This window comes from Scyliorhinus canicula, chromosome 3 (genome assembly GCF_902713615.1).
Source record: "Scyliorhinus canicula chromosome 3, sScyCan1.1, whole genome shotgun sequence".
Taxonomy (NCBI): domain Eukaryota; kingdom Metazoa; phylum Chordata; class Chondrichthyes; order Carcharhiniformes; family Scyliorhinidae; genus Scyliorhinus; species Scyliorhinus canicula.
Genome location: NC_052148.1, coordinates 42,318,098 through 42,345,327, shown reverse-complemented (window position 1 = coordinate 42,345,327; position 27,230 = coordinate 42,318,098). Strand labels below are relative to the sequence as shown.

The 27,230-nt window shown below is 45.3% G+C and overlaps 1 protein-coding gene across 6 annotated transcripts in view; it reads right to left on the bottom strand.

The window, feature by feature from the left end:
- Positions 1-27,230, bottom strand: part of LOC119963931 (fibroblast growth factor receptor 3-like) — a 254,152-nt gene that overhangs the window by 97,336 nt on the left and 129,586 nt on the right. For all 6 annotated transcript variants that reach the window (XM_038793355.1, XM_038793358.1, XM_038793357.1 and 3 more), the window contains exons 4-5: positions 17,902-17,955; positions 1,458-1,627 (exon numbers count right to left, since the gene is read on the bottom strand). In XM_038793355.1, the coding sequence (XP_038649283.1) occupies positions 1,458-1,627; positions 17,902-17,955 (224 nt within the window). The remainder of the gene's footprint in view (positions 1-1,457; positions 1,628-17,901; positions 17,956-27,230) is intronic.

Here is a 27,230-nt window from a genome sequence, read left to right as displayed (position 1 = left end):
GCTCCAAATTCTGTAGTTCCCAGGCTTATCCCGACAGCCCTTCTTAAACAAGGACACAGCATTTGCTACTCTCTAATCTTAAGGCACCTCTTCTGCGGCTGTCAATAATTCAAATATCTCAGCTAGGTGGCCGGCAATTTCCTCCCTAGCCTCCCACAACATCCTGGGATACATTTCATCAGATCCCAGGGATTTATCTATCTTGATCCGCTTTAATACCTCCAGGACATCCTTCTCTGTAATAGGTATACTCCTCAAGACATCACTTTTTATTTCCCCAATTTCCCTAACATCCGTGCCTTTCTCAACAGAAAATACAGACGAGAAATATTCATTTAGGATCTTTCCCATCCTTATCCTTAAGAGGCCTCACCCTCTCCCTAGTCACTCTTTTGTCCTTTATGTATCTGTAAAAGCTGTTTGCATTTTCCTTCGCCTTATCTGCCAAGATAATCTCATGTCCCCCTTTTGCCCTCCTGATTTCTCTCAACTGTACTCTGACAAGCCCACTACTCTTCAAGGGATGGGAGGCAGCTTCGCGTGATGGACTCTCTGTAGTTTCTTACGGTCTTGGGCTGAGCAGTTGCCGTACCAGGCTGCGATGCAGCCAGATAGGATGCTTCTATTGCGCACCTGTAAAAGTTGGTAAGAGTCAATGTGGACATGCCAAATTTCCTCAGTTTCCTGAGGAAGTATAGGCGCTGCTGTGCTTTCTTGTATGTTATATCCTAAACCACGCCACGTCCTCCCCTTGTCTGCGTGGTTTTCTCCGGGTGCTCCGGTTTCCTCCCATTGTCCAAAGACATACAAGTTGGCTGGATTGGCCATGATAAATTGCCCTTCGTGACCAAAAAAAGGTTAGATGGGGTTATTGGGTTACGGGGATAGGGTGGAAGTGAGGGCTTAAGTGGGTGGGTGCAGACTCGATGGGCCGAATGGCCTCCTTCCAGTATGTTCTATGGGCTGAATAAATAAAGTCAGACTGGGCTGCAAAGTTTCTGGAATAATTCTCAGGCGGGCAGGTGGGGGTTGATGGAAGGCCTTTTCCAATGATTTTCAAGTAGCTGTGCACCATCATCAACTGTATCTGCTGGTGGGATTTATCTGCAGCAGGTTGTCTTGCCTCTTCTAAAGCAGTTCTAATGTTCTGGCTTCGTCCCGGCCTACTCACTCCATCACATTAGTTGTGACAATCCTGATGGCAACAAACCTCAAGGCGTTCCAATAAGACCTGTAAAAGCATGGAGGTGGTCACGAATAGTTTTGTTTAGAGGATGGAGCTGTCGGACTGGAATGACCTGACTAAATTTGCTAATCCGTTGCCATCTGACCCGGTGTGTCACATGACCAATTGTGACCCTATCCATCTGTGTCACATGGCCAATCGTGAGGAGTGAAGAGGCACTGCAGGTAGCTGAAGGCTGACAAGTTGAGACCCATGAAGAGTAATAACTCACCTTGATCCTACCAATGCGGCGTTCACCCTTAAATTCTTTGCCATTCTTCAGCCAGCGGATGGTGGGAGTGGGATTTCCAGCAGCCGGGCATCGGAAGCGAGCGGTGTTCGCGACTAGTACTGAATGAAGCCTCGTCTCCATCCGATCAGGACGGGCCCAGTATGGAGCTCCTGAAAATACCAATAAATAAGAACGGTGACGGTTGCTATCAATGACCAACACAAGAAAGTAACAGGACTCCCAGTTACACAGCCTGCTTGACTTGAATTTCAAAGACAGTCCTACCCTTAAACCCCAGACCGGATTTCTCCAGCGCTCCAGAGATCCACACTGTGTAAACTGTAACTCGTCCTCAGATTTCCCTTCTGCACTAAATCCCATACGTCTATGGCAGCATCCGATGTCCCTAGTACATCAACTCCCAAGGAACCATCCCAGCCTCAGGTCATTGCCTATGTGGAGTTTTCACAGTCTCCCAGCGTCTGCTTGGGTTTCAACCCCACAACCTAAAGATGTGCAGGTTCGGTGATTGGGCACACTAAATTGCCCCTTGATTGGAATTTTAAAAAAATTGTGTACTCTAAATTTTAAAAAAAATTCTCTAGAAGCCTTGTCCAATTCGAACCTCTTCCAGCTGGAGATCTTATCCTTTGGTCCACTGTCTTCTGGTCTTTTGTGCAGAAAGCCTTATGACCTCCCACACTTTCTCCAAAGGTCCCTTATGAGCCCACATTTTTTGTCCATAATAGATCATAAGATGTATGAGCAGAATTAAGCCATTCGGCCATTCAATCATGGCTGATATTTTTCACATCCCCATTCTCCTGCTCTCTCCCCATAACCTCGGATTCCCTTATTAATCAAGAACCTATCTATTGCTGTCTTAAAGACACTCAGTGACTTGACCCCCACAGCCTTCTGCAGCAAAAAGTTCCACAGATTCACCAGCCTCTGGCTGAAGAAATTCCTGATCTCAGTTTTAAAGGCGGTCCCTTCAGTTTGAGGCTATGCCCTTGGGTTCTAGTTTTTCCTACTAGTGGAGACCTCTCCACGTCCACTCTATCCAGCCTTGCAGTATTCTGTAAGTTTCAATAAGATCCCCCTCATCCTTCTGAACTCCATTGAGTAGAGACCCAGAGTCCTCAACCACTCCTCATATGACAAGCCCTTCATTCCCATGATTATTCTTGTGAACCTCCTCTGGACTGCCTTGCAAGGCCAGCACATCCTTCCTTAGGCATGGGGCCCAAAACTGCTCAGTCATTCTATTGGATATTCCTCCGGAGTCATTCTGTACTCTAAAAGCATGATAGAAATAAAACTTTTTTACTTTTCAAAACAATGTAGGATTGCCAGCTCAATACCTTGGAAAGGCGCAGAAGGGATTTATCAACCAAGGCCGAGGATCTTCAGTAAAAGGCACTCTCATTCCCTACCTCTTCACTTGTACTGTTGGGTCACCTCTCTTTAATCACCTACTTGTGCTAGGGTCTCATTTTTTCTTCTCTGTTAAGAACCCTGGTGTAATATATTGCTGCTTGAAAGAGAGAATGTTTCAGGCCGGGAAGCCTTCGCTCAATCAATTGTTGGACAGGAGACTGAAAAGCACATTCTTCAAAGCTTATGACAATTCCAATTGGAAATAATTTTACAAGCAGTTTGCCAAATTCCTATCCCTTATCAATGATCAAACCAGCCTAACTACAGCAGGAAAATTGCTGCACTGGGACCTGCAATATTAAGGAATGATTCTCAAAAAAAGGTCAGAGCCGAATAAACAATTACAATGGAGAAAGAAAATGATTGTTGACGGGGCAGCACAATCATAGAATTTACTGCGCCGAAGGAGGCCATTCGTCCCATCGAGTCTGCACCGGCCCTTGGAAAGAGCACCCTACTTAAGACCCCACCACCACCCTATCCCCTTAAACCAACCTAACCTTTTTGGACACTCAGGGTAATTTAGCATGGCCAATCCACCTAACCTGCACATCTTTGGACTGTGGGAGGAAACAGGAGCACCTGGAGGAAACCCACGTGGACACGGGGAGAACATGCAGACTCTGCATAGACAGTGATCCAAGCCGAATTGAACCCAGGTCCCTGGCGCTGTGAAGCAACAGTGCTAACCACTGTGCTACTGTGCCGCCTTAACAATTGATCCTAATAGCACAGTACTGGCCTTCCAACCAGGGACCCACAGAATACTGTCCGTTTTAAAACAACTGGAACACAGGGGGAATTGTACAGTCCTGTCACAGCGAGGAAGGGGCAATAAAATGCAGTGAGCCGGGGGGCAGAACGGTGGTGCAGTGGTTAGCACTGCTGCCGTACAGTGCCGAGGTCCAAGGTTCGATCCCGGCTCTGGATCACTGTCCGTATGGAGTTTTCACATTCTCAGGAAGTGGGGGAGGGTCAGTGTGGGAACAGGTAGAGGCGGCATCATGTAGGGGCACAAGTTTAGGAGCACTGGTAACAGCACCTCTGCCATTGTCGCCAGCCTGGCACTCCACAAGCACGTTGGTAGCGGCGGCTCTGAGAGTTTGGGGACAGTGACGGAAGCATATGGGAGTGGAGAGAGCGTCGTTGTGGGCTCCAATTTGTGGCAATCACCGGTTTGTCCTGGGGAGGCTGGATGGGAAGTTTTGGAGGTGGCAGAGAGCAGGTAATGAGATACTGGGAGATCTGTTTATTGATGGGAGCTTTCCTTGTTTGGAGGATCTGGAGGAGGAGATTGAATTGCTGGGTGGGAATGGGTTTCGCTATGTGCAGGCGAGGGACTTTGTTCGAAGGCAGGTTTCGACCTTTCCGCTTCTACCGCCACATGGGGATACAAGATATGGTATTTCTAGAATGGGGGTGGGGGAGGGGAAGGTCTCAGAAATTTATAAAGAAGTAGGAGGGAACCCAGATAGGGGAGGTAAAGCGTAAATGGGAGGATGAGCTGGGAAAGGAGTTAGAGGTGGGTCTGTGGGAGGATGCTCTGAGTAGAGTCAACACATCCTCATCTTGTGCCAGGCTCAGCCTGATTCAATTCAAGGTGGTTCACCGGGGCGCACATGATGGTGGCCCTGATCAGCAGGTACTTTGGGGTAGAGGACAGATGTGCGAGCTGTGCAGGAGGGCCTGAAAATTATGTCCACATGTTTTGGGCATGTCCGAAGCTTAGGGGATTCTGGCAGGGATTTGCGGAAGTCATGCTAAAAATGAGGGTGGCATCGAGTCCGGACGTGGCAATCTTTGGAGTGTCAGAAGACCCGGAGTCCAGGGGGCGAGACAGGCTGATGTTTTGGCCGTTGCCTCCTTTTTTTTTCTAATTAAGGGTCAATTTAACGTGGCCAATCCACCTAACCAGCACTGAATTATGTTTACATTTGTATTTGTATATTTGTATATTTTGTTGTTATAAAACCATAAATGCCTCAATAAAATGTTCGTTAAAAAAAAAGATGTGGCCTACCCTTGACGAAGCCATGTTGAATGTCCAGTATTAACTTATTTTTCTCTTAAGTGCATATTTATCTCATCTCGTATTACGGCCCCCATCTGTTTTCCCACTATTGACCTGAAGCCGACAGGTCTGTAGTTTCCATGGGTTATCCTTTGCCCCTTTCTCAAACAACGGTATCACATTTGCAATCCTACAGTCTCCCGGACTTATCCATTGTTCAGAGAGGCCTGGAAAATTTCTGTCAACGGCTCCTTTACCTCTCTCGGCAATCTAGGATGCATCTAATCCGGTCCTGGCGACTTCTCTACCTGGAGTGCTGCCAGCCTTTTGAGCAGCTTTTCTTTATCTATCACTAAACTGCTCAGTTGCTCAACACCCACATTTTCAACTGGGCCAGCATCACCATCTTCTAATTTGGTAAAGATAGAAGCAAAGTACTCATTAGTACTACTGCCATACCCTCCACTTCAGTGAGCAGTTTACCCTGCTTGTCCCTGATGGGACCCACTCTATCCATCACTAATCTTTTATCATTAATATGCTTGAAGAACATTTTGCTATTTGTTTTAGCACAGCCTGCAATCCTTTCCTCAAACTTCCCCTCAGTCTTCCTTATTCCAGCCTTAGTCTCTCTCCTGCGTTTGAGATACTCTCTGATTTCTATTGCTATTATTATTCCAACATGCATCTTATGCCTCTAATTTTATCATCAATATCCTTAGTCATCTCGTGTACTCTAGCTTTGGAACCCCATATTTATTTCTCATGGGTACGTACCTAGTTTGCACCTTATTCATCTCTCCTTTGAAAGTCTCGCATTTTTCATCCACTGTTTTATCCACCAGAACGTGTTTCCAATCAACCTGCTCCAGTTCAACTTTTAGACTGCTAAAATCTTCCCTTTTCCAGTCTGGGATCTTAATCCGTGGCTGATTTTTTATCCTTTTCCAATTTAATATTGAATCGTATTATATGAGGATCGCTACTTCCCAACGGCTCCAGCACTGTGACGTTCTCCACCTACCCTGCCTCATTTCCTAAGACCAGATCCAGCCCAGCATGCTCCCTGCTCGGACTCGAAATGTACTGTTCCAGAACGTTTTCTGGCACATACTGCATTCTCCCCTTCCCTTCTCCACACTCCAGTTTATCTTAGGGTGATTGAAATCCCCGACTATCATAACCCTACTTGCTCTGGAGGTTTCCATAATCTGCCAACAAATTCTCTCTTCCACTTCCTTCCCACTATTTGGAGGTCTTTAGTAAAAACGAAACAAGGTAACCGCTCCCTTTCTGTTTCTCACCTCCAACCATATAATCTCCAAAACCTAGCATTTGGCTCCTCTCTCTGCAACTGGATCTTCGACTTTCTGACCCATGGACCAAAATCGGTAAGGATAAACAACAACACCTCCTCCACGATGGTCCTCAATACCGAGGCCCAGAGGGTGGCACGGTGGCGCAGACGTTACCACTGCTGCCAACGGCGCTGAGGACCCGGGTTCGATCCCAGCCCCGGGTCACTGTCTGTGTGGATTTTGCACATTCTCCCCGTGTCTGCATGGGTTTCACCCCCACAACCCAAAGATGTGCTGGTTAGGCAAATTGGCCACACTAAATTGTCCTTTAATTGAAAAAACTTATTAGGTACTCTAAATTAAGAAAAAAAAATACCGAGGCCCCGCACGGCTGCGTACTTAGCCCCCTACCAAACTCCCTATACACACACGGCTTGTGAGACAAAATCTGGCTCCAACTCCATCTACACGTTGCTGACGATACGACCGTAGTGGGTCAGATCTCGAACAATGATGAGTCAGAATACAGGAGGGCGATAGAGAACCGAGAGGAGTGGTGTAACGACAACAATCTCTCCCTCAATATCAGCAAACCTAAAGAGCTAGGTGGCACGGTGGCGTATTGGTTAGCACTCCTACCTCACAGGGACGAGGTCCCAGGTTCCATCCCGGCCTTGGGCCACTGTCTGTGTGGAGTTTGCACATTCTCCCCGTGTCTGCATAGGTCTCACCCCCATAACCCAAAAGATTTGCTGGATAGGTGGATTGACCATGCTTAATTGCCCCTTAATTGGAAAAAAATAATTGGATACTCTAAAAAAAATTGTAAAAGCAAAACTAAAGAGCTGGTCATTGACTTCAGAAAGCAAAGTACTGTACACACCCCTGTCTGCATCAACAGGGGCGAGGTGGAGATGGTCGACAGCTTCAAATTCCTAGTGCCCATGCTTTCTCAGGAAACTAAGGAAATCCGGCATGTCCACATTGACTCTTACCAAACTTTTACAGATGCACCATAGAAAGCGTCCTATCTGGCTGCATCACAGCTTGGTATGGTAACTGCTTGGCCCAAGACCGTAAGAAACTACAGAGTCACAAACACCGCCCAGTCGAACCCGCCTTCACACGAACCCGCCTCCCAACGAATGACTCTGTCTACACCAGTGTTCTTCAAAGTCCGGGGCGCGACCCGCGGGTGGGTCGTGGGAGGGTGTTGGGAGGGTGACGGAGCCGGTGTCTGCAGCTCCCCCGAATGCGCAAATCCCTGCGCAGCAGCCGGCTTTTCATAACGCCAGCTGCAAGCAGCCGCGAAAATGTTTTTTAAAAATTTGGCTGCATTGCGCATGATCATCATGCGCGCATGCGCAATGCGGCCAAATTTTTAAAACATGTTCGCGGAATGTGCATGCGCGTGCGATGATCGGCCGGTAATCGGGCACGCATGCGCAGTGCGGCCGCTATTAAGTTCTGCAGTGGTTTTTATTCATTTATTTCATTCATTTAATTTGAATTTTTTTCATTTTATGTTTTTTACAAGTTCGGGGGGGGGGGGTTTATTCATTTTTGTCATTTATTTTATTCATTTTATTTTTTTTTAAAACAAGTTCAGGGGGGTTTTATTCATTTATTTTACTCATTTTATATTTTTTACAAGTTCGGTATTTGATAATACAAATTTGATAAAATTTTACAGGAAAAAATTCATAACTTTGGACAGATGGAGACTCCATACTTTCCGACACCGGAAGGCTTCACCTTCATCCAACAGGTTCCATTGGAGGAGCGTGTACGAGGGCAAAAGGGACCCAAAACCATTTCCTCTATTTTTGTCAGCAGCAAACAAGGTAAGGGAAAATGGTGGGTCGTGCAGGTCGGCTGGCGTGGGTCGCGTAGGTCAGCCGGGTTGGGTCCCGAAGGTTGGTCGGTTGGTAAAAATGGGTCCCCGGAAAAAAAGTTTGAAGAACATTGGTCTACACCTTCTGCTGCTTTGGGAACGCGGGCAGCATAATCAAAGACCCCTCCCAAATGACTTACTCTTCCAACTTCTACCATCGAGCAGGAGATACGCAAGTCTGAGAACACTCACTAGCAGATTCAAAAACAGCTTCTTCCCCGCTGTTACGACTCCTAAACGACCCTGTTATGGACTGATCTGATATCTTCACACATCTTCTCCACTGAGTAGTACTACACTTCTGTTTGCTTCACCCGTGCCTGTGTCTATGTATTTACAGTGTGTAAATACACAGAACAATACTTTTCACTGTACCTCGGTACACGTAACAATAAACAAATCCAATCTAGATTCTAATTCAGGAGCTGTTTCTCATTCAAGAGCTATGATCCTATTTTTGACCAAGACTATTTTTACTCACCCTGTTTCTGCTAAAAACCTTATAACCCAGGATGTTAAGTATCCAGTCATGTTCTGGCTTGAGCCACGTTTCTGTCAATGCTACTATGTCACATGCCCCTAGAGGAATTTCAGCTTCCAGGTCCCCGATTTTGTATACTATACTCCATGCATTTACATAGATACATAACTGTTTGTTCCTGTGTCTCTATTAGCTACTGGTATATGAAGAGTTGTTGGGTGCGGGGAGTGAGCGGGGTGTGGAGTGGGGGGGGGGGGGGGGGGGGGGGGGGGGGGGGGTGAAGATTCCTGTCTCACAGCTGAGCAACACTACACATTGTTTTCCTGTCATATAACGCTGGGGTCCATCATTTCTCACTCAGCAATGTTAAACTAATTTACTTCCCAGCAGTGCAAGCTTAATCAAAGCTCGCTGCTATAGGCCAATGCTGGGTCACAGCAGTTCTCACCGTTAACCTTCACAAGAGAGTCGGACCAATAATGCAGGCCATTTATTTTCCTCTGGCACTTGGTAGATATTGGCTGACAGATTTGCAGTGAGGGAGATGTTTCTCTACAGACAGATATGGCCAAGAACATTGTCTTCCTGACCTCAAGACTGACAAGAGAAGGCATTGACTGCCAACACTAAGTGATTTAATTTCACTGAACAAAACTATTTATGAGACCGTGGGGAACAAGGTTATGGGCTGTGGGAAAAGACATCAGCCCTGAATTGGAGGTGCGCGCATGTTTAATTGAGTACTTTCGGTGAGAGGCATTTGTATGTGTCACAGAGGATCCGAGCATGGCAAACTGCCTAAAATAACTTATCAAGCCAATGATTATGACTCAAGCTCCCCAACTCAGTGGCTGTTTCCAAATTTCAAAGTTGTGAACAAGAGAAACAGAATGCCCAGAGAAGCTGCTCCATAATACCATTTCACTTGTTGCCCTGTGTATGCATTCCCATAATACAGGGCAAGTATAGTATTCTTGCTGTTGTGTGAAAGGAATATGGTGGTGTTTTGGGAAATCTGTACTTGCTCGGTCAATATGTGGAAAACTCAGCAAATTCTTCAAAATAATGAGACTAACTCAGGTTGCACGGCACCAGGGACGGGATGCTCCGCCGGCGGGATGCTCCGTTTTGCCGGCAGCCCGGGGTTTGCCCAACGGCTTTGGGCTGCCCCACAATGGGAAACCCCATTGAGCAGCCGGTGTAACAGAGCATTCCGGCGGCGTGCTGAAACAGAAATGTAACATGGCAGGACGGAGAATCCAGCCCCAGATTTCTTAAAATGAATCTTGTATCAACTCTAGACAATTTTAACTTTTTTTCAAAACGTAACAACCACACTGTTTAAAATTCTTCTCATTTGTATTCTGGAATCACAACATTTCTGCTATTAAATTTGTTCTCCATAGCCTTAAGCATATGGCATTACTCCCTGAAAAGAAAGATATCGAAGTGAAGTGAAAAACATCGAACGCCATTATGACTACAATGCTAAATCCATTTCTGTTATCTCTCAAAATCCCATGGCATGGTATTTTAATCCCGTTCTACATTACAACGGAACTTTTTTGTGTCAAAATAATTTTTTCTGGGCTAGCCAGTGACAATGGCAGAGTGGGTTTGAGTGTTACATTCTGACTATCTGACCCCAAGCTTAGCTTCAAACCCAGTATCTGTACCATCACAAAGACCTCCTCTTATTTCCACCTCTGAGACCCAGATCATTTCCATCCCTGCCTGAGCTCATTGGCTGTTCAACTCTCAACAATGGGCGCAAGGCTACTGGGTGTTGGAGCTACCTATAAATAAGAGCCACTATTCTGCATCCCATCCCTGGCCTTACACCTTCCACGCTAGACATCTGTTGACTATCTGGTGTTTTAAACTACCACAAGTGATATGTTAACCTGTTGTTTATTTGCTATTGCTACCAGATGAGGCGACCATTCAAGTAGAATAACAGAGATAACTAGAGATTGCATTATAAAAATTAATGTTTATAAAATAAGACATGACGTCTGCTCACTGCCAACTGAAAATCTTTCTGATACAATTCTCCGTGAATTATTACAGCAGATTCTACACATTCCCATACATTACTTTTCACATGCTGGATCCACAGCCAAGTTGTCATCAGAAACTATTTACAGTGGGTTCTGGCTTTCCAACTCTACAAATTCCCTGTACCAGACCACTGAACCCTGACAATACAACTACCCCAACCTTCAGCACGGCAGCATTGTGGATAGCACAATTGCTTCACAGCTCCAGGGTCCCAGGTTCGATTCTGGCTTGGGTCACTCTCTGTGCGGAGTCTGCACATCCTCCCCGTGTGTGCGTGAGTTTCCTCCGGGTGCTCCGGTTTCCTCCCACAGTCCAAAGATGTGCAGGTTAGGTGGATTGGCCATGATAAATTGCCCTTAGTGTCCAAAACACACACTTGGTGTTGGGTGGGGTTACTGGGTTGTGGGGATAGGGTGGAGGTGTTGACCTCGGTTGGGGTGCTCTTTCCAAGAGCCGGTGCAGACTCGATGGGCTGAATGGCCTCCTTCTGCACTGTAAATTCTATGATTCAGGGTCAATCAATGAAATGGACAAACACCAACCTGGGAGTGTGGGTGGTGCGGGGGTGTATGTGTGGGTGTGAGAGCTGAGGCAACGTGTTCAGCTGGAGGCAGGGAACTGGGGGGAGCACAGTTGGACTAGGGCCCTGCTTTACTTTGAAGTACATTTATTTTTTATATAAATTTAGAGTGCCAATTCTTTTTTTTCTCCCAATTAAGGGGCAATTCACCTAACTTGCAAATCCTTTTGGGTTGTGGAGGCGAGACCCAAGCAGACACGGGGAGAATGTGCAAACTCCAGACGGACAATGACCCGGGGTCAAACCGGGGTCAAACCCGGGTCCTCGATGCAGTCAGCTGTAAGGGGCCTCACGGTAGCATGGTGGTTAGCATCAATGCTTCACAGCTCCAGGGTCCCAGGTTCGATTCCCGGCTGGGTCACTGTCTGTGTGGAGTCTGCACGCCCTCCCCGTGTGAGCGTGGGTTTCCTCCGGGTGCTCCGGTTTCCTCCCACAGTCCAAAGATGTGCGGGTTAGGTGGATTGGCCATGCTAAATTGCCCGTAATGTCCTTAAAAGTAAGGTTAAGGGGGGGGGGGTTGTTGGGTTACGTGTATAGGGTGGATACGTGGGTTTGAGTAGGGTGATCATTGCTCGGCACAACATCGAGGGCCAAAGGGCCTGTTCTGTGCTGTACTGTTCTGTCTTCTATCCCACAAATAGCATAAGAAAACTGACCAATTGAACAGTCCTTTCATGATGCTGGCCAAAGGTATAAACATTGGCCAAGAGGTGAGAACCTTAGACATTCCCCTGTTCGTCTTCAAGTAGGATCATGGGATTTTAAAAATATTGATGTTAACAGCGAAATAGGTGGACAGCACGGTGGCACAGTGGTTAGCATTGCTGTCTCACGGCGCCAAGGTCCCAGGTTTGATCCTGGCTCTGGGTAACTGTCCGTGTGGAGTTTGCACATTCTCCCCGTGTTTGCATGCGTTTCGCCCCCACAACCCAGAAGGATGTGCAGGGTAGTAGATTGGCCACGCTAAATTGCCCCTCAATTGGAAAAAATTAATTGAGTACTCTAAATTTAAAAAAAGAGTAAACAGCCAAACAGGGCCTCTGTGGTGAGTCAGCTGAAATAGGATTTAAAAATGTGAAACGAAACAAAATTAAGACTAAAGTTAGGTGCAAAGAGATGAGTCAAATTACTTGAGAGATGAAAACAAGACTGAACCAGACTCTACTATCAAGCACTGTGGAGTGTGGGAGAGAGAGGCTTTCTTTGGTAATAGTACACATGACTCTCTTTCAAGTCTATTGTGGGAGATGGAATAGTAAACATTCCACGAGACGCAAAATGCAAGAAATCTTCCTGGGAAGCTCAAATTGTGACTATACATGGTGAGCCAAGGAAATGGTCTCCTGAAATTTCTTGTAAAGACGCTAAACCATTTGCCACAGCACCAGATGAAAAATTTGCAGACTGTCTTGTTAATGGTGGTTGTTGCCAGTTTCAATCCCATGACAATTGTCATACAGTGAGCATGTGTGTTCTGTAGGAGCCACTAGTGATGCATTTTCATATCTGAGGTTGTTGCATATCAAAGAGCTCAATCAGTGTCTTGTTGGATTATTTTCTGTATTGCCCCCATCCCTTTATCCTGAACATAGCCAGTTAACTAACACAGTTGATGGTTAGATATTCAATTTGATTTATAGGCTGGGACCTTATTTAACAAATTGGTGTTTAGCACAAGTTGTGCAGCAGACAGAATCTGCACTCATTATACAATTTGCTCAGCTGATGCATGTGAGTGTACAGCCAGATTTAATTATGAGATCAAATTGCATCTCAACATAAAAAGGCACATGCTGGGAACTCATGTAAACAAAGGTATTTACCAAATGCGAAGCATTGTTTTTATTTAACTTAAATGTGATTACCAGAAAAACATAATTATCCTTCAGTTGAAGGAATATATTAAGCTTTTACCAGAGTTCCATTATCACTGACCCCAAGAGCGCATTCTCCAATTCATGTGTGAATACAAGCACAGAACAAGGAGACTCAAGCTGAAGGTTAACTCATTCCTCTAACCATCATAAGCTCTTGAACAGCTACTTGGTGAACGATGGTGGCCTGTGTCAGGAAGTGGGGGCATTCCTGCATGGGCACCGAAGCAAGTGCTTGGGAAGTGCATTACAAATGTTACCCAAGTCATCATCATTACAAGATGTGTATTCCGGTGTAACTGGTGGCAGTGCCTGTGAAACGATAACAAAACTGGTATGTGAGCAGACACAATTTGAATGGCCCGTCAGTTACCTAACTGCTCCCTGCACCACAACCAGACTGTTGGCAAAAAACACATCCCTCTACCCCCAAAATATTACCCACTGCTGTAATACTGATGAGCCACAAATCCACATCTTCATTTCCTCAAGCCTTGACTCCCCCCCCCCCCCCCCCCCCCCCCCCCCCCCCCCCCCCCCCCCGTGCTCTTCTTTTTGGCCTTCCATCTCCACAAACTAGAACTCATTCAGAATTCCTGACAGCCCCTACCTTCATCTAATCATCTTCTATACTCCGATCAGTACACACATTGTCAAGACTGATTCGCTCTTATTGGCCAGAAAACTAATTTCACAATTCCGGTCCATGGACCACATTGCAATGATTGCCTCTAGCTATATGTCCAAATAAACATCCTTCGCTCATCAGACACAAGATTATTCCTTGCTCATTGACTGAATGGACCATGTCCTCTGGAACACTTGATCCATTACTCTTTGCTTTACCACATCCCTCCCTAACTTGTAAGAACTGTATCCTTTCCCAGTATCTTTGCAGCTCTTCCTACACTTTCTAGCCCACCTCTCCCTGCTGTAACATCAATGATACAGCTTTAAGCCACCTTGTTTCACCCAGAATTAACCCCACAATTAGAATCTGTTTTCCAACATACACAATGAGAAATTTTGATGTTCATTCAAATCGAGTCTAACAGGCTTAGGGACGGATGTTTTGTTGTGAGCAGTGAATTTGTTTGGACTGGATTAGTGGTCGCCTTGCTTCCTAACGTAACAAATTGGCACTAATTTATACTAATCCCTTCTTTAAAATGCCGATGTCCTGCGACAGAGCCAGTGATGGTCATGAGGCATATTTATATCTGGGATTAAACATTATGCAACAGCAGCACATTTTCTACCAACTCTTCTGTCAGTAACAGGCATTGCATTACCTTTTTTGCAATCTTTATGGACTTGGCCACCCTTTGTACTAAAAGAACAGAAGTGTGCACCAAAGTACTGATGTCTCTGCCAGCTCTTTACTCTTGCTGTGTAAACTTCATTCCCTTCAAAGAACTGAATGTGGTGTCTACATTAACTTTACAATGTATGCATCAAGTACCACTTAGAAAGGGGTTGAAATCAAATGGTGCAAATGAACACCAGCCACATGAAACCCATTTTCCACTATTGAAGTGGAAAGGACACAGAGCCCTGCTCAGACTTTGCTAGCTTGGATGTAGCTTAGCAAACGGCTAGCTATCTCGAGGGTAAATTTTTAAATTTAGTTTGGATGTGGAATCTGCAGAAGTGTTCCTCATGCAGTGCTGCCAGCCAGGATTGCCATCCTCTCTCTCCCCCTCTCACCTTCCCACAACACGTCCAAGAGGATGGACTGAAATTCAACGTTACAGGAGGAGTGGTCCGTATGTAGAGGCCTGAGAAATATTGGGTGTACGCCCTGACTATTTTGAAGAGGCCCAATTTTGGTCCAGCCTTGAGACACCTGGTTCAGGTATGCCACTGACCGATACTGCGCCCTTAATGTATGACACCGAATACATGTAAATTAATTTATCATATTTTCAGCCAGAAGTTGTATAAAAAATAAATAATCTTTATTGTCACAAGTAGGCTTACATTAACACTGCAATGAAGTTACTGTGAAAAGGCCCTAGTTCACTGTGATCCTGTAACCTTTCTCAAAACCAGAAATACTCCTTTGTAATTGCCGGCATGTGATCTCAAAGAACAAAGAACAAAGTAAAGTACAGCACAGGAACAGGCCCTTCGGCCCTCCAAGCCTGTGCCGACCATGCTGCCCGTCTAAACTTTTTTTTTTATAAATGTTTTTATTCAGTTTTCGTATTTTATATTGAACAAATTACAAATTGTTAGGAGAGAGAAACAAAAAAAAAAACAAACAAAAACAAACACGCAAAAATTAACATACATATTTACAGGTAAGCATCTTCGTAGTAGTAACTGCGCCCCCCCCCCCCTCCCCCCTCAACATGTTTATTTAGCTTGGTTTTGGGCCTTAGCTAGCCATCGAACCCCCGTAACGAACCTGTAGCCCCCCCCCCCCCTCCCGCTACCTTCCCCCGACTATTCTTCCTCTTGTACATTGGCCACAAATAGGTCCCGGAACAGTTGCATGAATGGCTCCCACGTTCTGTGGAAGCCGTCGTCCGACCCTCGGATGGCAAATTTGATTTTCTCCATTTGGAGAGATTCCGAGAGGCAGCCCGTCTAAACTAAAATCTTCTATACTTCCGGGTTCCATATCCCTCTATTCCCATCCTATTCATGTATTTGTCAAGATGCCCCTTAAACGTCACTATCGTCCCTGCTTCCACCACCTCCTCCTGCAGCGAGTTCCAGGCACCCACTACCCTCTGTGTAAAAACTCACCTCCTGTCTATTAATCATTACTACAAGGGCCAATAAAACAACAAAGGGCTAGCTCCCGTGAAAATTATGTGTTTTAAAATCCACTAATGTAGCCCTGAGTTTGGCGGCCCACCATCAGTAGCACATGCATATTGTGAACAAGGCAAAGCTTCTGCTGGAAGTGGCACATGCCATCAAAAGCAGCAGGTTTGGCCAAGGTTTGGTGCCACTGCTACACCGGTTGGCATCATGCACAGAGTCGTGAAGTGTCCACACTGGTGATTCACACCGGCAGTTGGGAGTGCCAGTTGAAAGCAGAAACTTTAAAGCAACCCCAGGCCTGCTGACTTTGTGAAGTGGAATTGCCTGCTGTAAACAATTGGCTGACAGCACAGTTGGTTTCTCCAGCCTCAAGATGAGTTGCCTTCTGTGAAGCTCCTTTCCAAATGCTTGTAAGTGGTGATGGGCCATCAATTGCACGAGAGACGAGTTGCTATACAAAAGTTAGGCTTTAATAAGCTAGAACTTAGCCCTGGGGTTGTCTACAATAAAATGGACGACCGCCTGACGTTCCGACTATTTATACTTCGGTATGGAGGCGTGGTTAACTCAGCGTCTCGACCAATCGGAGAGCTGTCACATGACTGGTCTCAACCAATCGGTCGAGAGGCACATGACCGACCAGGGCCAATGGTAAGCCGGTGTTCTGCACCAATGGCAGACAGCTATGCAAATCATATCACCATATTTGGTTTCCTGATGAGTAGCTGATAGTTGCTGAGACCAGAAAGGGCTTGGGTTTGATCCTTGATGTGAGAAGATTGTATAGTGTGAGGCGTGGCAATTAGCTGCAGGAAACAGAGGAACAGGGAAAAGGAATTGGGGTTTTCACTCTTGATCACTAGGTGACAATCTGTGCTAGAAGTGCATCTTTATTGAGTGGGAACCTTGAGACTGGCATGTGTTCCACAAATAGACAGTATGTGAACTTGCATATCCATAACGAGTTACTGAATTTTACCACACAGCAGGAGGCTAATTGTTATCTTTTGCAGAAAGTTGACAGAGGTGCAATAAGACTCACTGCCCCGTCCTTTTCATTATAAATTAATCAGGTGCTAGTGTAAATCCTTCTCCCTCCTTTTTCACCTCCTTTCAAGGTACCAAATTGTCCTGAAGTACCACTCTAAATCAATTAAGGCTGCTCCCAGCGTAATATCGCTGTGGGGCAGCTAGTTTCTGAGTCAGTGGGCTTACAACCAAGTGAATACATAACATAATTTCCCTGTAAAATCCAGCCCACATATTTACACGTGTTCTCTTTCACTCTCTTCTCTAGTTTGTCTCAGGGAAGGGAAACTTGGCTGGTTACATCTCCCTTCCACCCTCCCAAGCTCAAGGCAGCTAGAATCAGTTTGTTTTTTTAACAGGTCCATGGTAAATATTCTAAAGAATGAATTTAGTCAGCCTTTTCATTAATCAGTGATTGTAGAGATACTGTGTGACAAGACCACACCATTTTTCTACAGTAAGATTTTGAATAAATGCAAGGAAAATCTATATGTCATCTATGTTCCACAAACTGCAACATGGTGAATAACCAGTTTCCACAATTATTGAGTGGGAAGTGAACATAGAATTTGCAGTGCAGAAGGAGGCCATTCGGCCCATCGAGCCTGCACCGGCCCTTAGAAAGAGCACCCCATTTAAGCCCACAGCACCACCCCATACCCGTAACCCAGCAATCCCACCCAACCCCTTTGGACACTAAGGGCAATTTAGCATGGCCAATCCACCTAACCTGCACGTCTTTGGACTGTGGGAGGAAACTGGAGGAAACCCACGTAGACACAAGGAGAACGTGCAGACTCCACACGGACAGTGACCCAAGCCAGGAATCGAACCTGGGACCCTGGAGCTGTGAAGCGACAATGCTAACCACTGTGCTACCGTGCCACCCACCGTACAAGTGCCAGGCAAATGTACGCCGATACTCTTTAAACAGATCTGTGAGATTTCAAAGTTTGGGAAGAGGAAAGATAACAGAACTCTTTCCATCATTGGTACTGTACCTGTATCCTCAGATCCATCATCATCATCTTCATCATCACCCGAAGACAAAGAATCTGAAAACAAAGTAAACCGCTTTATCAGTATAATATCGCATTGTCGTCAACATGTAAAACTCACTGTAAAGGAGTTTATTAGTATTAAGTAATTAGAACTAAACTGAATTAGTTAGGGAGGGTGACCAACAAATGACACATCCAGAGAGAAAGTAAAAGTTTTAAAGACCAATTATTGAATCAGTTGCAACATTCTGTGCTAGAACTGTTATTCACTAAGTACGTCCCTTTCATTTGATATCTCCTGATGGTTTTAAGGCACATTGGAGTAGGTTTCTGTGCGCCAGCATTTACCTCTGTTACTTCACCCGAGTGGTCATTTGTGCGCAAGTTTAAGCAGTGAACGCTGCACGCTATGGAAGCATTAATAGTCATTCCCAATCCTGTCCTACTTTCCTGAGGAAGAAGCAGTGCTCCAAAAGCTAGTGTTTGAAACAAACATATTGGACTTTAACCTGGTGTTGTAAGACTTCTTACTGTGCTCACCCCAGTCCAACGCCGGCATCTCCACATCAACCCTACTTTCTGGTAGAGGTGAAATTGAGGAACAGGAGCGGCTTATTTTTTCCGACCCCGGTATCAGGAGCATGAAGAATAACTGGAGTACCCCAAACACCCTCTTGTCGGTTAACTCAACAAGGGGGCAGGGTGGGGCTTTGGGTTAGGGGAGATGTGATTCCAGAGATAGGTTTGTTTCTGGCGACCTCTCCGGCCCCCGATTGGATGCGAACGAGGCTTCCTGAGAGGTTAGGGGGGGGGGGGGGGGGGGGGGGTGGAATGGGGGTCAGCGGTCGCCATTGCTGCTCTTTGTGATCAGGTTAAAAGGAAGTTGAAAACATCTGCATCTTGAAATTGACCAGGCCAGACTTTTACTTGATACGGGAATAGGTTTTCTCAAAACATCCACCCCCAAACCGATGGAAGTTTTCCCACGCGGTGCGGCCCAGTTCCGGACAGGTTGCAGCCGTTGTGTTTTACATGCTGCCACAAAATGGCCGCCCGCCTCCCACTGGTGAAACTTCAACTGTCGTCTTTCTCACGCGTTTCCATGGCGACCCGATGTCCCCCGGAGCCGAGCCTACAACGTTGCTGGTTTGTGAGACCCAGTGTCACGGCACGTGGTGCACCTATTCATTCCAACCGCAAAGGACAGGTTTGTAAGTTATGCCGCTCTGCTGATTTTTTTTTCCTCCTTTATTCATCATGAATGATGTAGCTGTACCATAAGCTAAGTCCCCTGCTCGTGTATGGGTGTGGGGGTAGGGGAGGCAGTTGTAATTTTGATGGGAGGTTGTGCCAAATTACTCAGGCGAAAGGATCGAAAACCAGAGGGCACAGATTTCAAGTAATTGGCAAAAGCGGCATGAGAAAAATCTTTTTGACGCGAGTGTCCCTGCTTGAGAGTGCGGCAGACTGGTCATCTGGTCGGTTGGCTCAGTTGGCTGGTTCGTGATGCAGGGCGACGCCATCAGCAGCACGGGTGCCATTCCTGAGCCTATTCATTATTATTGTTATCATTATAGCCTGAGGCTATTCATGAAGGCCCCGCCCTCTAAACCTCACCTGAGGTGCAGTGACCCTCAGGTTAAATCACCACCAGTAATCTCTCTTTCTCAAAAGGAGAAAGCATCCTATGGTCCTCCGCGACTGTGGTGACTTTTATTTCATATCTGACAAAGTGATGTTCAGGACAATGCCACTCTGAATTGTCCATCTGGACAGCTGGTACATAAACGACGGCCAAATTGCCTCCTCCTGCTCTGTGATTTCTATTTAAATCCAGAAAGGAAGAACTTGTGTTTATATATAACAAATGGCGGCACAGTGGTTAGCACTGCTGCCTCAGCACTGAGGACCCCGGTTCCATCCCAGCCCCGGGTCAATGTCCATGTGGAGTTTTCACATTCTCCCCGTGTCTGCATGGGTGTCACCCCCACAACCTAGAAGATGTGCAGGGTAGGTAAATTGGCCACACTAGATCGCCCCTCAATTGGAAAACAAACAATTGGATCTCTAAATTTATTTTTAAAATCTGTTTATGTGCAACAGTTTTCTTAGCCTCTTAATTGGAAAACAAATAATTAGATACTCTAAAACATATTTTAAAAATCTGTTTATAGGCAACATTGTTCTTAGCCTCATGATGTCCCAAGTAGTCCACAGTCCATGAATAACTTCTGAAGTCTGCCAATTTGGGCACAGCAAGCTCCCACAAACAATCAATAAATAATTGACCAGTTAATCTGCTTTGGTACGGTCGATTCAGCAATTCATGTTGACCAGGAAACCAGGGGAATGACTCATCCCCACTCCAGCTCTTCCTTGAATGGTGCCATAGGATCTTTTACCTTCACCAGAACAGGCCTCATATTAACATAAAACCCATGGGACGAGGCAGTGGCATAGTCGCTAGACTAGGTGCTGGTTTAGCACAGTGGGCTAAACAGCTGGCTTGTAATTTAGAACAAGGCCAGCAGCGCAGGTTCAATTCCCGTATCGGCCTCCCCGAACAGGTGCCGGAATGTGGCGACTAGGGGCTTTTCACAGTAACTCCATTGAAGCCTACCTGCGACAATAAGCGATTATTATTATTAGTGATTCAGAGACCCAGGGTAATACTCCAGGGACCGGGTTTGAATCCAGGGCAGATGGTAAAATTTGAATTCAATAAAAGTATCTGGAATTAAATGTTTATTGATGACCAGGAAACCATTGTCAATAGTCTTAACAATAATAATTTAGAATAATCTTTATTAGTGTCACAAGTAGGCTTACATGAAAATAAAATGAAATGAAAATCGCTTATTGTCACAAGTAGGCTTCAAATGAAGTTACTGTAACACTGCAATGAAGTTACTGTGGAAATCCCCTAGTTGCCACATTCCGGCGCCTGTTCAGGTACACAGGGAGAATTCAGAATGTCCAATTCACCTAACAAGCATGTCTTTTGGGTTTTGTGGGAGAAAACCAGAGCACCCAGAGGAAACCCACGCAGACATGGGGAGAACGTGCAGACTGCACAGACCGTGACCGAGAATCAAACCCGGGTCCCTGGCACTGTGAAGCAACAGTGCTAACCACTGTGCTGCCCAACCCATCTGGTTCATTAATATCCTTTAAGGAAGGAAAACTCATCCTCACCCGGTCTGCCCTACATGTGACTGCAGACCCACAACAATGTGGTTAACTCTTAAATGCCCTCGGGGGTGGGCAATAAATACTGGCCCAGCCAGCGATGCCCACAGTCCATAAACAAATAAAGAAAATAATATAGGACAGGCGTAGGGCATTCAGCCCCTCAAGCCTGTTCTGCCATTCAATAGGATCATGGCTGATCTCAGTTGCTTCAGTACTATTCTGGAGTATCAACTGAGATTATGTACTCAAGTCTCCAGAGTTGGGTTTGAGCCCACGGCCTTAACACAAACAACTTCAGTGAGTTGGAATCATTCTCCAAAAGTGTAAATGGGCACAGTATCTGTAAAGAGTATTTTTACTTAGAATTTATAGTGCAGTTTTTAAGAGCATGGAAGGTAGAAGTTACCCTTTAAAAGAAATGTCTGGTGATCTCAAAAACACTGAAGCTCTGTGCATGTTCTGCAGACCTAAACAGTCAGTGCATTTAGGTGCAAGTTCATATATCAGTTAAATTTGGCTCTGGCAGATTTCTCATGTCCTGCTTCCAAACCAATTCTGCATGAATTGGGGTTTTCAGTAAAGAAAGTCATTTAGGTCATGTTTTTATAGAATCGAACATCTACAGAATCTCACATTCATAAATTCAGTCTCGGGTCTATGCTGGGTTAGTTGATCTGGAAGGCACTATTAATCGGCTTCGATATTGGAGAATGGGGAAACGGGTAAGAGCTGCCGCCTAGCAAATCTGACTGGAGATGGAGGTATGAAAAAGCTCAGCAGTGATCCCCTCTTCAGTTTGAAAGCAAAAGCTCACACACAGGGGATGGACACTTTGGCAAGTGCTGCCTATGGTCTTGTACGATTGGCTGTGGTGGCACCTCCTCCTCCGCATCATTGCCCATTGTTCTCACCCAGTCAAATTCAACCACTCACGATATCGAGCAAATGGAATGTAAGGCACATTGGTAGCTGAATATAGCAATTGATATTCCACTTTTATAGGACCCAAATCTGCCATTTTTACTGGTCTTTGGTGAACTGGGTTCTGTATTAGCTCAATGACTGAATGAGCTACATTGCGTTTGAATCAGATGAAATTCTGGCTGTTTTACAGATATTTCAGGCGATCAATTCCATGATTCTGTCCACATTTTCCCTGGAATGTATGAATGCGTTGCCTTGCTCACGAGTGATCACCTACTTACATTTTACCTTGGTTGTGTTTGCACCAAAAACAAACGTGGTTCATTGCAATGGTAGGAGAAAATTAGCGAAGATAAAGCCAACAGTTTGGGAGGAAAAATATCAAATGAAAACACTTTGCTTGTGAATGGAGTGTCACTGTGGGTTAGACACTGGCCTTTTCCTTCTGGGACCTTGGTTCCAATGAAGCTCAACAAAAAAGTCTCCACTTTTTCAAGGCACTGGGTGAAATGAGCTTGGGTAGTTTCAATCCAAAATAATGTTAATTCGACTTTTAATTTACAAACCGGCTGTGAGCTATGGCTCTGAGTCAGAGGTTTGTGGGCTCAAAACACACTCCAAAGATTTGAGCATATAATCCAAGTGTACAATGCGGTACCGTCAGAGGTTCCATCCTTTGGATGAGAAAATAAATTGAGGCCCCATCTGCCCTCACAGTTGGATGTTAAACATTCCACCGCACGATACTCTTGAATTAGCTACAACTGTACCATGTATTTGATTCTCTGTCAATTTAAAACAGCTTTCATTTATATAGTGTTTTTCCAAGTGGTAAACCATCCCTCGGTGCATCATGGAAGCATTGATATCAACTCACATAGAGATATTAGAACAGAAGACAAGCTTGGTGAAAGGGTCGGGTTTTAATAAGCATCTTAAAATAGGAGAAAAAAGTAAAGAGCTGGAAAGGTTAAAAGAAGGCGACCTAGAGCTTCGGGCCATGGTAGCTGAAGGCACGGTCACCAAAAGGAGAGCAATGAATGGATGTTCAAGAGGCCAGAATTGGAGAAGTGTTTTCCAGTCTTTATACATAGAACAGTACAGCACAGAACAGGCCCTTCGGCCCTCGAACTTAGACATTTGAGGGTGGGACTGTTATTTGAATATACTGAGTATTACAGCTGAAGCAGATTCTATCCCTCTCCCAACAGCAACACAAGCACTTTCCTGTAATCAGGAATACAAAGCTGACTGTTTTTTTTCCTCTAGCCAAGGAGCACTAAAGCCAATTAAAGCACCAAACCATGGCTTAAACTCGCTAGCTCAGCATACATTGGGAACGAATATAGGAATAAATACAGGGGCTGGTTTAGCACAGTGGGCTAAACAGCTGGTTTGTAATGCAGAACAATGCCAGCAGCGCAGGTTCAATTCCTGTACCAGCCTCCCCGAACAGGCGCCAAAATGGGCTTTTCACAGTAACTTCATTGAAGCCTACTTGTGACAATAAGCGATTATTATTAGGAGGCTAGATTCTACGCTGTGGGGATTCCCCGTTGCGCACTCACACCAGGGGATTTCCCGACAGTGTGGGGCTGCCCACAATGGGAGAATCCTGCTGCTGGCCGGGGCGTGACGCAGACGGAGAATCCCACCCAGGATCTTTGGCTCCTATTAACTCAGCAGCAAACAACAATGTAGAAGCTATATTAAAAGAAGAGCTTAAATGTAAATGACACCTTTCACAATCTCTGGGTGTCCCCAAGCTCTTCCCTGGCACTGAAGTACTTCTGAAATTTAGATTGTACCTCTGCCAGAATAGCACTCATTCTAATCTCTCTTTATGTGAGTTGATATCAATGCTTCCGTGATGCACCGAGGGATGGTTTACCACTTTAAAAACACGATATAAACTGTGCTTAAGTGTGCCCCTCGGTCATCTGCTAAAGTCCTTGCAGTGAGGCTAAAACCCTAACCTTCTAACACAGAGGTGAGGTGCTTCCATCCAGTATAGGTTATTTGTTATTATCGGAGACACCACTAGTCAGCACAGATCTGGATATGGTCACTCCTGACAAAACAAATACATTCGCCAATCTTCTATAAGTTTGCCTTAATGGTATTTGCCTAACAGGTGCACACTTTAATGGAGCAGAACATGGGTGAAAATTCTTTCACACAGAGAACACCCTTTCATCCGTCACTTGATCAATTCCAGAACTACCTCCCAGCAATGTGCACATTCTTTCAATTGAATGCATCTGCTTGAATCACTTAGCAAGTTCAAGTGCAGCAGATCATAGTCCAGCCCAGTTATTGTATCGTCCCTTGTTTGAAGCAGAGTGTTGCTTTAAATCTAGTGATTGTGGGAAGAGTTGACATTGTATGCACCCCTAGTGAAGTGATTGCAGATCTGTAAATTTGTGAAGGAGGGTCACAGGTCCGGTAGGAGAGGGCACCAGGTTTGTGAAGATGGGGCAAGTCTGGGGAGGCAGGTCTGGGAAGGGGAGCTGGCCTAGAAAGGTGGTTGGCAGGTGTGAAAGAAGAAAATTCACATGATCCAGAGTTCAATTTTACACACAAAAACTAATTTACTTCAAGCTTCCAAACAAAGGATTAATCTAAATATGTGAAATGCTGCCAGGCCAGCTGGTTTCAATATTCACATACTAGAGTTGATCAATTTGCAATCAATCATCAATAAGGTCAATTAGGGATGGCAATAAATCCCCACATCCTGTGAATGAATAAAAAGAAACAACCCAGACCAATGGAAACGTGGGGCTCCTTAATAAACATGGCCAAAAACTGGGGGCTAAAAGACTTGCACTCGTCTCCACCCTCTGCGGAAAAGAGCATTCCTCAGAGCTTCATTGTAAAACTCAATTAAAGGAACCATTTTATTCCATTTAGGAAAGGTGATGGACGATGGTAAGATTAGGAACATCTCAAACTGTTACCGATAAGTGATTAAGTACAGAACAAAACAGCAAGTTATAATGGTGGCAGAATTTTCTCGACTTAATTTTTTGAAGGGTCACAAGTGCAAGATAATGGGTGAGATCTTCCGGCTGTTCATGCTGGCGGGATCTTCCTGTCCACCGACGGTGTACCTCGGGTTTCCCGGCGGCGTGGGGAAGATTCATTGGGAAATCCCATTGACAGAGGCGGGACAAGAAGATCCCGCCGCCAAGAAACAAACCATGGGAAGGCCAGAGGCCCTGCCCAATGAGAGACAAGGAAGGTCATTCATTGTCCCTTCATCCATGATGACACCTAAAGTCAGTTCAAGTAATATCCCATTAACTATCTTATGTCCATGTATATTATCTCAAATACCTCTTTTCCAAGGTGTAGGCGCTAGGTTTCTCTAACTTTTACCCATTTCTCTAACTTTTACTCATTTCTCAAACCTTTGAAATAAGGGATCAAAGCTCTTTTCTCCAAAGCCTTCAGTGCCTGAATGCCTCCCTTCTGTCTCAGTGACCATGGCAAACTCACAAGTTTGTTTATCAGATTGAAGAAGGTTATTTGTTTACGATAAGAATTTGCGTGCTGCACATTCCGAAAGCTATCCCTTTAAGCCTAACTAGGCCGACAAAGATTCCTTATTATTAAACATTGCTCTTCTAATGTATTTATTCAGTGAGCAGCTGAGCCAACCAGTCTATGAATGTCTCTGTTTGTGCTGACAGCTCATCTCAGCCGAGGTGGCAGTAAGGGCCTCGCTGTTCCTGTGTTAGTGAACTCAAAACTGGCTAAGGTTTCTGCTCCTGATATGTTATCCAATGGTACCAGCTTGAAATTAATATATGTAAATATTTATGGAGGGCAGGTTTGGCTTTGATTGTGAACCCTCCGCTTCATTAATAGAATGATATTGTTGCTCACCATGTTAAGACTCACAAGTGGAAAGTGACTCTGTTAAATCGTAGGGGGCTCCTTGTATTGTTCATTACAGTTCCAAGCCATTCAAAAAGGACTCAGTGTATGTGGCAATCTGTGCCTATAGAACATTTTCAAATGTAAGGCCTCAAAGAGGAAAGAATGAAGAAAAATCGGAGGAAGAAATTGGGTTACAAAACCTGTTTGAGCACATATACTTTTTATGGGTCAACACCATTGTGCAAAAACATTTTGATTGATGTACTCACTGGCTGGTATAGCACAGTGGACTAAACAGCTGGCTTGTAATGCAGAATAATGCCAGCAGTGTGGGTTCAATTCCTTTATCGGCCTCCCCGAACAGCCGCCAGAATGTGGTGACTCAGGGCTTTTCACAGTAACTTCATTGAAGCCTACTTGTGACAATAAGCGATTATTATTCCTACACTCACTGTTCCTACATTTAAAGGCAAATCAAAAATTACCATTCATCATTTAAAAATTCGCACCAACTTGGTCAGAATCATAGAATCCCTACAGTGCAGGAGGCCATTCGACCCATCAAGTCTGCACCGACCATTTCTATATTTACATCTTACAAGTCCCAGATGCCTATATTTGTTTCTGATGTAACTTTGTTGAATCCATCTAGGATATGACTCAAAGGTACTCCTGCAGCCGCTATCATAGCTCATAGAATATCTACAGTGCAGAAGGAGGCCATGGGACCCATCGAGTCTGCACTGACCCTCTGAACGAGCACTCCACCGTGGCTCACTCCCCACCTGTATTCCTTAAGCCCCAATTAACCTTTCGACACTAAGGGGCAATTTAGCATGGTCAATCCACCTAATCTGCACATCTTTGGACTGTGGGAGGAAACCGGAGCATCCGGAGGAAATCCACACAGACACAGAGAATGTGAAAACTCCACACAGACACTCACCCAATCAAACCTGGGTCCCTGGCGCTGTGAGGCAGCAGTGCTAACCACTGTGCCATCATTTCCTAGATTCTGGGTGCAATTTAATGGCCATGCTGCGTCCGAAAAGCAGCTCATCGCAGCGCAGCATGGCTGATAAAAGCCCGGACACCCCACTCCCAAGAGCTACCCGGCTTGCAACGTCTCACGAGATCAAACACAATCTCACGAGACGTTGCGATGCGAATCCCACCCACCTGCATATTAAAGCCAACCAGCTAGTCTCACTTTAATGTACAGATTCCCGAGGTATTGGGATGTATCTCCTTCGCTTCGGAGACCTCAGGCGAGCGCCATTCGGTACTGGTCTCCACAAATGGGGAACAGACAGAACGGCACTTGTGGG